We start from the raw sequence: 12,859 nt of genomic DNA, 5'->3' as shown, positions 1-12,859 counted from the left end.
ATTTGAGACAGGGAATGTATGATCGACTTGAAGCGGGCCACATCAAACGGACCCCTCAACACCTGAAACCCTGGCACAGGCCGACCCACGGTATCAACGCTCACCACGACGCAGCATCCTTGACAAACTGCCTTGAGCTTCGCATTTTCGTTAAACAATAATAAGGTCGAACATTGGGCTATTATCACCGACACATCCAGAAACCGGGCGCAAGGCACAAACGGCTCTCCACCCGACGGATGAAATCTTTACGTGGTGAATTCTTCTTCGGAAGAGAGGGTACGGACCGGATGGAAGCTATTTTGCCAATGTGCTAGTACCCACTCCTTCCGCTACCTCCTACAGACAATGTCATAGTCTTCGGCTCATTCAGTAATGCGGATTAACTTTCGCAATGCAAGGTGGCAAACTATATCGCTACTTGAGACTAGGTAGCTGTCGAGAAGAGACAGGCACGAACCAGTAATCTTCGACTCAAGCAGGTAACCTACCTGGAAGCATGCATGCGATGTGGGCTACAATGGAAGAACAAAATGATCGTCATGCAAAGAATTGTACATTCGGAATAGCTATGGACTCGACATCCGTCTGTAAGCGAAGCCCTCCCCATGGCTTTTCTCTAGATTACAACTTCATGCACTCCTACAACTCGGGGCTCTCGTCAACGAACGGCGCTAGCCTCTCCTTGAGGTCCTCGACGCTCAGCTCATTACCAGTCCAGTACATCTGTTTTGTTCCTTCCGTCTTCGGCGGGATCAAGACATCGGACACGATCTGGATGACACCATCGCTGGCAACGCCGTCGTGGATGGTTACGCGCGAGAAGGCATTGATCCTTATCTCGACGAAGGGACCATATCTTGCGCTATCGACGGAGAGATACTTGTCCTTGAGGACGGTGGGCAGATCGACATGGAAATGGCGATAGTCATCAGTCTTCTCGTCGTCATCTCCGGACTGGTCAAAGAATGCATCGGAGTACAAGGTCTGGTCAACAACAATGTGGTACTCGAGGAGAGCCTTGAGGTACTTCAAGCCGTACTGGCTGAACAAGAAAGCGTTAGCCCTGGGACCGAGCTTCTTGAACGCAAAGTTCGAAGGCGCAAAGAAGGTTCCTCCCTGGTGAGGATAGTCGGTGCTATTCATCTTGTCCAAGAGATCAGTCTTGACCAGAGCAAGCTCCAAAGTGCTGAACTCGCCCGGAAGAAGATCGATGATAGTAGCGACTTGCGGAGGCGGGACGATGATGTGATCCACACCATGAATAACTCCATTTGTGCCGAAGATGTTGACTGCGACAAGCTTGCTGTAGAAATTGATCGTGGGTCCCTTCAGGGTCACGCGTACGGTGAGACGCTGCTTATGACCCAAGCTCTCAGGCTCGAGAAGCGTAGGAATAGTGTACGAGTGCAGAACACGGCCAGCTGGGTAGAAGTCGGGGCTGATGTGGTACAGCAGAACCTTCTCCAAGAATTCTTTCGAAGGCTTCTTGCCATGCTTGGGAATTCTCTCGAATGCCTCATCGGTAGGTGCGAACACGGTATAATTAGATTTGGTGCTGTTCAGCCTGTCGACAAGATCAGGGTAATCGCCAATTAGCTTAGCAAGCTTAGTGGTGTACTTGCTCTTGCTGATGAGTTCGTACACGGTCTGGTTCGGCTTCTCGTGGTGCGGAGGGTGATGCGGCCTTCCGTGGTGGGGCGGGCCATGGTGAGGTGGTTTGTCGTGTGGGCGATGGTGGGGATGGTCTGGGTTCTCAGAAACATCCATGAATTCCTCGAAGGACGAGCCTTCCAACCAAGACTGAACATCGCATCCAGTCTCGTGAATCCTGTGGTAGGCCTTATCACCTACTTCCTTCACACTCTCGACTGCCTTTGCGAAAGCATCGTCAAGCACATGCTGTGTCTTCTCGAAGACGCCTTGAGTCTGGTCGATAACCTCTCTTCCAGTCTTTTCAATGTTTTGGAAGACGTCCGTCTCCGTGATAACAAAGGCGGACGCGAGGGGGAGTAATGCAAGCACCCGGGCGATTTTCATTTTCACTTTGAATCAAATCAAATGTGACGGAGGTGATGGAGAAAAACCTCTATTGGAACAATGAGAGTCTGAAGTAGTCGACCAGTCGATGACACCACCAGTGCGTGGCAGTGCCTGCCTAGCGGATCACCCGGCTGGGGTACGGGATCACGGACGAAATACGAGTGCACGCCAGATATGATGTGGCGACGAGTGCGGAGGGGACGACAGTGAGCGAAACTATTCCTCAATGCTTCAAACCCGGATTTCCATACAACGCTCAGTAACAGGACACTCTATCTATGTGTTTCTGCGAGCAGAGACCGCGCAATGAGCTTTAGAAACGCGTCGTCATCTTCCTTGGCGTGGCGGTCGAAACAGTAATCCGGGATGACGAAAGAGGGGTACCTAGGTAAGCTGCGACCATCCTCGTTGCAACTTCATCGATTATGATAGGAATATCGTTACGCTTTGCACGACTTCACAGAAAAACGAATGAAATGGACATGCGGCACCTTTTCACTGATTAGCGTTCTATTCCCAGAATGCCCAGGCAGCTGGAACCAAATCTGCCAGGTCACGTGGACATATCCGCGTCCGGGCAGCTAGTGCGGAGCTGCGTCATAGTTGCTCTTAGTCCCGCATCCCCCACCACAACTTTCCACAATATGCATTACCGCCATCTCGATCTGCTTAAAGTCGATGTTCTAAGGGCTCGAAAAGGCCTCGATATATTGGCCCGTGGCTTTCGTAATCTTATTGGAGCTGACTCAACCCTGCTAAGCTTTCCATCACGTAACAGCATAGAATATTTATATGCGGGTTTGAAGGGACCTGGGACTCAGGCATTGTGTCAATTGGTCCCTAATATGTGCCTGGGCCCGCAATAGCTTACGTTTCGACCCAATTTCAAGCTTTCACAAGCTTCGTTAAGCATTTACCCCAGTCTCATGCCACCAGTCCACGGAGATGCATTCCGTTCTGCGACTCCGGACGCTTCCGTCACTTTCAACAGCGCATTACATCACCGACGTGCGTTTCTTCACTACTTACTTTTCCACGTCCTGCCAGCGAACCCCCGCCTTCTGCACGAGTATTGTCTCTCTCCAAAGACAGTGCAAAACTATCATCCCACAACATGTCTCTCTCCAGACACGTAAATCCCGATGAGTTGCTCCAGTCGATGCATGACCATCCTATCCACAAAGCCAGTCACAACAAAGGCCGTTTCGCCTCGCACATCACGCCGTACTCGAGCCGCTATGCAAGCTCAACTGAGCTTTCTAAATACCAAATCCCACACGATGGAGCTCCGGCGGAAGTCGTTCACCAATTGCTCAAAGACGAGCTCGACTTGGATGGCGTAAGATAAATCCCGCGCACATCATAGTATGTTCCTAATCAGCTGAAGCGTCCTCAATTGAACCTCGCATCTTTCGTGGGAACATACATGGAGAAGGAGGCAGAACAGCTCATGATCGAGAATCTCTCCAAGAATATGAGCGATGCGGACGAGTATCCTGCCATGATGGACATGCACGGTCGGTGCGTCTCGATCCTCGCTCATCTTTGGGGAGTTCAGAAGGGTGAGAAGGCTATTGGTTCCGCTACCACCGGCTCGAGCGAAGCAATCCACCTCGGTGGACTGGCTATGAAACGTCGATGGCAGGAGAAAAGGGAGAAGGAGGGCAAAGATAAATCCAAACCCAACATCTTGATGGGTTCCAACGCACAGGTAGCCTTGGAAAAGTTTGCGAGGTACTTCGAAGTGGAGGCTCGCATCCTGCCAGTGTCAGCCAAATCGAACTATCGCTTGGACCCTGAGCTTGTGAAAGAGAATATCGACGAGAATACTATTGGTGTTTTCGTAATCTTGGGCTCGACCTACACTGGTCACTACGAGCCAGTAGAAGAGATCAGCAACATCCTCGACGAGTATGAAAAGAAGACGGGTGTGGACATCCCGATTCATGTTGATGTAAGCTGAAGTTAGCTCTCTTCGTCCTGCCTTGCTGACTTTCCAGGGCGCCTCGGGGGCATTTATTGCTCCCTTTACGCACGCCAAAGCAGGCCAGAAGTGGAACTTTGAGCTTCCCCGCGTCAAGTCGATAAATGTCAGTGGACACAAGTTCGGTTTAGTCTATGCTGGCGTGGGATGGATCATCTGGAGAGACGAGAACTACCTGCCGAAGCATCTCGTGTTCGAGTTGCACTATCTGGGTGGAACGGAACAGTCTTACACTCTGAATTTCTCCAGACCAGGAGCGCAGATCATTGCGCAGTACTACAATCTCATTCACCTTGGCTTTACCGGTTACCAAAGCATAATGGAGAACACACTTGCAAATGCTCGACTGCTCAGTCGCGCGCTGGAGTATACGGGCTGGTACCGCTGCGTACGTTTCTGAACCCATTGCGCAAAAATGATTTACTAACAAACTATCAGATCAGCGATATCCACCGGAAGAAGGGCGACCACACTTACGAGAAGGGCAAGGCGCCTTACGACTCTGGCGAGACCAGTGCCGACTACAACGCTGGTCTTCCAGTCGTCGCCTTCACATTCACGGATGAATTCAAGAAACAATACCCATACCTGAAAGAAGATGCAGTGCAGAACTTGATGAGGGCAAAGCAGTACATCATTCCAAGTAGGTCTGCCCGTGACAGATATTTTGCAAAGCTGACGAAATAGGCTACCCGTTGCCGCCGAACGAAGAGAAGACGCAGATTCTTCGCGTTGTCGTCCGCGAGTCGTTGTCGTTGGACATGATTGACCGCCTGGTCACGGATCTTTGCAACGTGACGGAGAGCATGATGAACAGCAACGCAGTAGACCTCGCAGCGTGGCAGCCACCCCCCCGGAGTGTTGAGGTACGGAAAACCTTGCTCTTACAGATGCAGGATCATGCTAACAAGCTTTCTTGTAGAAGCAACATACTTCGGCCGGGCTGCCCGCGCATCAGAGAGATCAGTCGAAGCAGCCGATGAAGGAGGGGGTGCATCGAAGCGTGTGCTGATCACCGAGCTGGACCTAATCGAGCACTACGTCGATTCTCAGATCAAGGGTCCCTGCATCTATGTACACCATCGAAATGATGAAAAGGTTCGGATGGAAGGTCTACCGGTAGCGCAATTTGTGACAGAAAAGGTGCCATATAGCGGATTAGCCATACTAGCACAATATTCCTACGTTATGCAACGGGAAGTGATCAGTATGCGAGCCGACATTAACGTCGGCGTGCAGCCAGCGTTTTTGCCGATCGTCAAGCATTGTAGCGGGATATGCGTGGCCGGTGATGCTTGCAAGCTCCTTTTAGCCACTCGGAGCGCGTCCAGATCTCCGGGCGACGCATTGAGATCTTGTTCAGATCGCCCCTAGTTCCTATGTGGCAAGACATTTCTTGGCGGTCGCGATCTTGAAAAGTCCATTACAACATCACCATCGTTGTAACGAAGATGGCCAGCAGCCCACCGTGCGCATCCTTTTTGGGTTTGCCATGCAGCGCCTGTCCAATGATGCGCGGAGGCTTTCCGGTCGCGCCGCTGTTGTACCCCAATAGCGCCGGAAACAGGTCTCCTCCACGCCTGGAACCTGCATCAGCCATGCCATGTAGCCCCAAATCTGCTCCAATGTCAGATGACATAGCCTTATTCTCCCTAGTGCATGTCGCTCAAAATCTCGGTACCCATGTGCTAAAACATTATCTTGATCATGACGTCTCCAGTTCACTGGGCCTTAGACTTCTTCCACGGCTCACCCACCACCCATGTGACTGCACCATGTGCGACCCTCAAAGGTGCACATGAAGCTGACCTCCTTGATGCTGCGCCGCTGCGTTACATGGCCCCTGTGTAATGATTCTTGTTGTTCTTCCTGTTTGAAGCGAGGCATCTGGGGTTTCCACACGCACGATACGTTTCCCACCATGGAGGACCCATCGCCTCGCGTGCTGCTGTACATCCTACGCCGCGATGCTCGCCTCTCGGACAATCCCATCTTCCACGCTGCATCCGCCAACTTGAAGACGAATACATTTACGAAACCAGTATACGCCTCTGATACCCACATTCGCAATGATTCCTTTATTTCAGACCAGGATGTCCCTTCCTTCACGCATCTTTTACCTGTATATATCTTTCCGTCCAACCAAGTCGAAGTCTCCGGATTTCTTCCAGATCCAACCATGGAATCTCCATATCCAAAAGCAAAAAGCCTTGTCGCAGGCTTCTGGAGGACTGGACATCACCGAGCAAAGTTCATGGCCGAAGGTGCGTGGGACCTGAAAGAGAAATTACAAAGCCTTGGTTGCGGATCCGATCTACAAATAAGAGTTGGAAAGACAAGCGAAGTGGTAGAAAACATATTGCAATGGTATATAGACGAGAAGAGAGCTGGCCGTAGTACTGTGGACGTTGCAGGCATATGGATGACAGCAGACGAGGGCCAAGAAGAGAAGGATGACGAGGCGGATGTGCAGCGAATTGCTTCCGAGAGAGAGGTGGCGTTCAAGGCATGGGCTGACGAAAAGTATTATATTGACAAGTAGGTTCCTCCTCCGTCCCTCTTGGCCCGCCGCGTTGCCGTGTTCATGCAAGCTAACGTCATCATAGTCGAGATTTACCCTTGAACGACATTACCGACCTCCCGAACGTATTTACGACATACCGAAAATCTCTGGAACCACTCCGATCACGTCCGCGGCCAAGTATACCCGCTCCTACACAGCTTCCACCATCGCCTCCGCAAATCCCGCCTCAACAGCGTCCCTTTGAAATCCCAACAAGCCGAGAAGGATTGATCAAAGCTCTATTGCAACCACTAGAAGATGACCCCAGTCACAACTTGCCGCACCCACCTCAGTGGCCTCCGGAGACCAAATCCTCGCATCCTTTCCCCGGAGGCGAGACGGCAGCCCACGAGAGACTTCGCTACCTCATCTCGGATGGTGCAATGAGAACGTACAAAGAGACGCGAAATGGGATGGTCGGAGTCGACTACAGCACCAAGCTTTCCGGTTTTCTTGCTCAAGGTGAGTACTATATACGAAGCATGCAAGCCAAACATTCAGTAGTTAACTCCATCTTAGGTCACATAACTGCACGTCAAATACACTGGGCAATGATGGATTTCGAAGAAGGGAGAGGCCCTGGTGAACATATTCCAGGCTATGGCAAAGGTGAAAATGACGGCACTGCGGGTGTGAGATTTGAATTGTTGTGGCGGGACTACATGCATCTCTGTGCGCGCAAATTCGGCAACAAGATGTTCTGCCTCAACGGGATACAAGATCTGTAAGTCATTCCACATCCAAGAATCTTAGAATGCTCCCAGACCAAAGCTCATCCCCGTAGAAGCAAAACGCGGAAATCCAGCGACGTCGAGCCCGACTCCCACCACGAGCAGCGCCCCCCACGCAAACGCTGGAAAGGCGTGCACCACACCAGCGGCCTAGGCGACACCCCCGAACGCACGCGTGAAGTCTTTGGCCGATTCCGCTCCGGCCGCACCGGCATCGGCCTCATCGACGCCGCGAATCGCGAGGTCTTCCTCACAGGTTACACGTCCAACCGCGCCCGCCAAAACGTAGCTTCCTTCCTGTCAAACTCCTCCCACCTTGGTATCGACTGGCGCGTCGGCGCGGAGTGGTACGAGTACCTCCTTATCGACTACGACATGGCTAGCAATTGGGGCAACTGGCAGTACGTCGCCGGTGTAGGGAACGACCCGAGACAAGGCCGCGTTTTCAATCCTGTCAAGCAGGCGCTAGACTATGACCCGCAGGGCGAGTATATCAAGGCGTGGGTGCCTGAGCTACGGCAGCTTCCCCTGACGAAGAGCGTGGCGTTGAATAAGCAGGAGATTGACGAGCAGAAGCTGATGGGGCTCTATCAGGCGTGGAGGTTGGGTGATTGGGACAAAGACCGGCTGGGGCTCAGAGGTGTAGAGTGGGTTGAGTGGCCGCTGGTCAAGATACAATTCTCCATCAGTAGAGGTCGGGGCAGGGGGGGTTCGGATGGGCGAGGTAGGGGTAGAGCGTGGAGAGGTCGGAGTCGCGGTAACGACAGAGGGAAGGCGAGGCTCGCGGTCGAGAAACAGATGGAAAATTCACAGATCGTGGATGGGACTGGGGGGTAGTTGTCAATGGTTAGCCATTTGCCATTTGCGTCTTTTCCCACGATGGATTTGTGTACGAGTTCGCGTCGCTTACAATGTTCGCGTTCTCTGTGTGTTCATCCAAGAACCGTCGTAATGAGTGACATTGTGCAAGCTCCATGCAGCACCGTACGCTTTGTCTTACCACAGCTTGACATTGTGAGACAAATCACGCTCTAAGCTTCCGAAAAAAAAACTCCACAATGCACCGCCCTCATAAAACCAGACCTCATTCCGCCCAGCCTCCCTAGACCATCCCTCAAATGTGCAAGATCCACGTCACATCTGCCCACCACAAGTCAACAGAGAAAGCCACATCTTCACCCACCCATAAACTTATTCCCCCCCGGGCTTCTAAACTCCAAAAGCAAACCCAAAAAATGTCCCTCCCTCGCACCTTCTGCCTCTCCTCCGCCTCCGCGGCCCTCACCCCCTCCACCATCTTGACATCTTTCCCAAACCACTACGAAGTGATGAAGCTCTCTCCCAGCGCTTCGACTGAGGACGTCAAGGCGCAGTTCCGCACGCTGCGCGGGGAGTACTTCGCTTCTGATGCGGGGAAGTATCGCCAACTGCAGACGGCATATGCCGTGTTGGTTGATAGCGAGGCAAGGCGGGAGTACGACGAACTGTATCGCGCGAGTATGGGGTTGCCAGTTCAGCCGGTTGCGAATGATCCACTGGAGAGCAGCGGGTCTGCTTCTCCTTCGCTGCGCAAGAGCGCGCTGGTGAAGGCTGCGGTGTCGAGGATTGATGCGCAGTCTCAAGAGCCTAGCCGTGAAGAGCAACAGCGGCTTGCGGGGGAGGAGCTACGGCTCCGTCAGGAAAAGGAGAACGAGGAGGAGCGGCGACGGCGTGCAGAGGAACAGCGCCAGCGCGAGGCGGATCCGAATTATGGACTGAAGCACTTTACGCCCGTGTATGTGCCGCTGATTGGGTCGCAGCCATATCATAGTTACGTGCCTGTTGCGGCGGAGCACGAGGGTATGGAGAGGAAGAGGAAATCTAGACGGCCGATGTATGTGGGGAAGTTGGCGGCGAAAGCGGTGCCATAGGGTGGAGATGCGTGCTGAGGGTGCATGTCCAGCTGGTTCAGATGTTTGACCATGCCACCACCTGTTTCTGTGAGTATTCTGTGAGTAAACCAATCAATACGACATAGGATCAAATGACCCTGCGCCTTTGTTGATGTTGACTTCGAATTAGTCCTGCATTTTGGGTCTCTTTCTACTGCGTAGATATTCTCCTCTCGCACTCGGCACAACCCTATACAGAAAGACACAGGGAGAAAAACTTAGAGCGGAAGGAGTGCAGCAGAGGAAGAAAATTCGTCAAAAAGAAATGACTCAGCCGAGGTTCGAACTCGGGACCTTCAGTGGTCGCACAGGTGAGGCTGTGAGACTGACGTGATAACCAACTACACCACCGAGCCGTGTTTGATTGATGCTATTTGCCCAACTTTAGCATAATATATAGAAACTAAATTGGCTTTGTGTTCGCATTCGAATCGTTCGGCTTCAGCTGTGGACTCCGATTACAAGGGGTGCGTTGGTGTGTTAAGTAGCGTGCACGTTACCGAGCCAATAAAATCTGGCCGAACCTCTACACCACCTAATGCCTGGGGTATGATAGGTATCTAGCTCTACAATTCCGCAGATTCCTATGCTTCATCGCTCCATTTCCTTCAAGCGTACGCCCACCCTGGTACGGGCGTCTGAGCATACCCGGCCTTAAAGGCACCCTCCGGCATCAAGGCGCAATGTCCAACCCCATACTGAGGCTGACCACACTGTCCCCACTTCATATTTCCATACAAAGAATCGTGCTTTAGCATCCCATACGGCAAATGACACGCCGCACTAATCGCCGCGCTACACGTCGCGGCCACAGGTGGCGCTCCTTGAGGAAACCTCCGAAACGCCAATGCAATCGCGCTCAGCATCAGCAGCAACGAAGCCACGATGCAGAAGATGATCGCAATGGGTGAGTATCCGCAGTTTAAGAACCTGGGCCCTTCTTTTCGGTACTTTGTCAGCGTGCCGTCAGGATCGTGGATGTTGAGGGAGATGAGGAAAATGCTTTGGGAGATGAGCCAGTGTAGGATCACCTGGAGTATGAGGAGCGGCAGACCCCACGCCAGCGGTGCGCCAAGAAGCCACGTGCCTCGCTGTTCGCCGCGCGCATTCTTAACCATTAATGGTTGTCCTTTGGTACCAAAAGCTGCCCAGTCGGCGGCGAGGAACATGCTCGTCAGAATGCCCATATAGAGGAGCCACACCGAAGCCAGGAGAATCTGTGGTATGTTGGCTAGGAGCGCGACGCCGACCAAGCTTGTTACGGTGTCGTAGATCACGACGGCGTCCTGGTGCGCCCGACCAAAGCCAAGTTCCCAAAGCGATGATGGAGAAAGTGAGTTACCGCGGTCTTTCGTGTGCACGAAGCCCCAGCCACCAAAAAAGGCGATAAGTGCGAAGGAGGCGAGCATCATGAGGATGAAGAACGTCCACTTCCCTGCGCTGACCGCTTTAGCCCAGCATTGTCGGCTGGGCTGGTAGAGAACGCCATTGCCTGGAGATCTCCACGCGTGGTCAATATCACGCCACAGTGCGAGACACATGCCTCTGGTGGTCACATCCTCTCGCTCCAAGAAACTCGAGACAGAGTCGCCGACGGTGGTGAGAATGTCCTCGGCGTTGTATCGCAGCAGCACCCACGTCATCGCGATCACTTTGATAATGTTGAAAATGATGACTACTACCATGATGTCCATGCTGAACTCGACCTCGCATACGTCTTCGATCTTTTCGGAAAGACAATAGTCAATTGGATAGCCCCATACCGTCCAATTATCAGCTTTGGCCTTAAGATCGTCAGGTTGGCATTTGACGTTCCCACCGTCTTGGACCTTCGAGCATATCCACCAGTTGTTGTCCATGCCACCATTGTCTAGCTCGGAAATCCCATAGTCGAGTACTGAGTTGGTTGTGTTCTTCTCACTGGAAATCAGGACTACATTGCGCCGTCCAGTCATGAATACATTCGAGTAGGCTTGTATGCAATCGCTATTGCTCAGTCTCTCCCAAGCAGACGCGTTCTTCTGTATTTGGTCATAATACTTGTAGAGGTTGTCCACTCTTGTCTTGTCGCGGTAGTATACCTGAGTGGTGGACGTGTCGTAATTTATACCTGGAAGAGCTGAAAGCGTCCAGTAAGGGCTGCCCGAACTGGTTTGAAGGGGACCCGTGAGATTGTAGGATGCACCCTCGAGGAAGTCCGCAGCTCCGATGGTGTAGTAGTAGTTGTTTGCACTCAGCGATACGAACACTAGCGAATTGTATCTGTGCCGAATTAGCATGGAATGATGACGAGTACTCGTGAGTGACGAACAGTAGATGGAATGGTACACTGCTGACACACAAAAGCAGCACGACTAAGCTCTTCCTCTTTGCGATCTTGCTCAGGTTGCGCAGGCTCAGTATGCCCACATGCAGCCATTTGCGCCTTGCATGCGCTTTGTCGACCTCTTTACGACTGGGGCAACAGTAGGCAGACATGAAGGCGTTACTACCCGTCAACAGCGAAGTAGACAAGACGTTGATCAGCAAATGCAACCACGTATTCGTTGACTTTGCGATATTGCAGTCCCCGCGCTGGATGGTCCCAAAGCCCGAGGCAATACCACTATAGTGCGTTTTTGCGTAGACGAGCCATGAGACATTGACGACGAGCACGACAATCGCAACTGCCAAGAACAAGCGCAATGTTCTTTTCAACCCACCGAAATGTGCTTGGAACCATGTTTGCTTGGGCTTGGGATGTTGGTCAGCCTGTGGAATGAAGTGCTCAGGCGTGGGACCCCATTTGGCTGGCGCACCCTGAACCGGCTCAGCCTGATAGACGGGCTGATATGAAATGTTCTGATAGGACTGCGGTGCCCACTGTTGGTAGTAATTCGTCGCCATCGGCTTCCGCCGCAGCGAGACTCACGGTGCGCGTATGTGGTTTGTGTGAAAGAGACTTACGCCTCGCGGGAGTCTGAGTGACCGAGGCTTGGGCCGCATTATCCGTGTTGTTAGATGGGCTGGATCCATTGGAGTTGCTGGCACAGCTGGCAGACAGTAGTGCGACCGTAATCGCTAAGTTTTGCTTGTTTGGGATTAACAAAAACAAAGGTTGTTCCTGCCACTTCGAAGGCGTTTCCACACCACATACCCTCCAATACAGCAGGGTGGGTTGGATATGAACGGGCTAAAGCAAAAACGAAAGCCTGCGAATCGAACGCGGGAACAGGAGCGAATCGTAGATACGAATGACTCAGCCGAGGTTTGAACTCGGGACCTTCAGTGAACTAACCTATGTTAGACTGACGTGATAACCAACTACACCACCGAGCCTGTTGAGTGCACATGAAGAGTGTGAGCCGCGGATTTGCTTTATAAAGGCTCTAGCTCGAGCCCATTCAAAATCCCCTCGCATTCGCCGTGGTAGTTTGTGCTGCAAAATTTCGGCGAGACCCACACCGGCGTGCAAGACTGAACACAAGCGAGCCTGCAAAAAATGGATGCTCCGAGCGGAAGATGGTAAAATTCTTACTCCGCGCCCTGTTCTGAGGAGCTTCGTGTTGTTTCCATTGTTGCTGACTGTCAGCAGGGCAGAAGTGGCTTTGGCTTTTGTGCTTTATAT

General features: G+C 52.3%; 5 protein-coding genes and 2 non-coding genes across 7 annotated transcripts; 3 read left to right on the top strand and 4 right to left on the bottom strand.

Moving 5' to 3' along the window:
• Positions 1 to 522: 522 nt before the first annotated feature.
• Positions 523 to 2,372, bottom strand: CC84DRAFT_1165530 (FAS1 domain-containing protein). Its single transcript, XM_018178737.1, has one exon. It carries the CDS (start codon positions 2,038 to 2,040, stop codon positions 643 to 645), a length of 1,398 nt encoding a protein of 465 aa, XP_018035581.1. The 5' UTR covers positions 2,041 to 2,372; the 3' UTR covers positions 523 to 642.
• A 316-nt stretch (positions 2,373 to 2,688) lies between these two features.
• Positions 2,689 to 5,368, top strand: CC84DRAFT_1165529 (glutamate decarboxylase). The gene is made up of 6 exons (XM_018178736.1): positions 2,689 to 3,382; positions 3,431 to 3,997; positions 4,044 to 4,415; positions 4,466 to 4,670; positions 4,715 to 4,893; positions 4,950 to 5,368. Exons 1-6 carry the CDS (start codon positions 3,158 to 3,160, stop codon positions 5,037 to 5,039), a joined length of 1,638 nt encoding a protein of 545 aa, XP_018035580.1. The 5' UTR covers positions 2,689 to 3,157; the 3' UTR covers positions 5,040 to 5,368.
• Positions 5,369 to 5,948: 580 nt separating this feature from the next.
• Positions 5,949 to 8,158, top strand: CC84DRAFT_1218581 (cryptochrome; the record flags this gene model as incomplete). The annotated part of the gene is made up of 4 exons (XM_018183013.1): positions 5,949 to 6,565; positions 6,634 to 7,052; positions 7,110 to 7,314; positions 7,375 to 8,158. 4 exons carry the CDS (start codon positions 5,949 to 5,951, stop codon positions 8,156 to 8,158), a joined length of 2,025 nt encoding a protein of 674 aa, XP_018035579.1.
• Positions 8,159 to 8,556: 398 nt separating this feature from the next.
• On the top strand, positions 8,557 to 9,231 carry CC84DRAFT_1218580 (uncharacterized protein; the record flags this gene model as incomplete). Its single annotated transcript, XM_018183012.1, has 1 exon — positions 8,557 to 9,231. The coding sequence occupies one exon, from the start codon at positions 8,557 to 8,559 to the stop codon at positions 9,229 to 9,231; it is 675 nt and encodes a 224-aa protein (XP_018035578.1).
• A 287-nt stretch (positions 9,232 to 9,518) lies between these two features.
• Positions 9,519 to 9,608, bottom strand: CC84DRAFT_t56. The gene has a single exon. It is a non-coding gene; the product is annotated as a tRNA-Val (tRNA).
• Positions 9,546 to 12,591, bottom strand: CC84DRAFT_832415 (uncharacterized protein). The gene is made up of 2 exons (XM_018187572.1): positions 11,564 to 12,591; positions 9,546 to 11,514 (listed from the first exon to the last, which is right to left on the bottom strand). Exons 1-2 carry the CDS (start codon positions 12,136 to 12,138, stop codon positions 9,861 to 9,863), a joined length of 2,229 nt encoding a protein of 742 aa, XP_018035577.1. The 5' UTR covers positions 12,139 to 12,591; the 3' UTR covers positions 9,546 to 9,860.
• CC84DRAFT_t55 lies at positions 12,487 to 12,570 on the bottom strand. The gene has a single exon. It is a non-coding gene; the product is annotated as a tRNA-Val (tRNA).
• Positions 12,592 to 12,859: the final 268 nt, after the last annotated feature.

This window comes from Paraphaeosphaeria sporulosa (assembly GCF_001642045.1).
Source record: "Paraphaeosphaeria sporulosa strain AP3s5-JAC2a unplaced genomic scaffold CC84scaffold_6, whole genome shotgun sequence".
Taxonomy (NCBI): domain Eukaryota; kingdom Fungi; phylum Ascomycota; class Dothideomycetes; order Pleosporales; family Didymosphaeriaceae; genus Paraphaeosphaeria; species Paraphaeosphaeria sporulosa.
The sequence above is the reverse complement of the archived record's forward strand: the minus strand, read 5'-3'. Positions and strand labels throughout refer to the sequence as shown.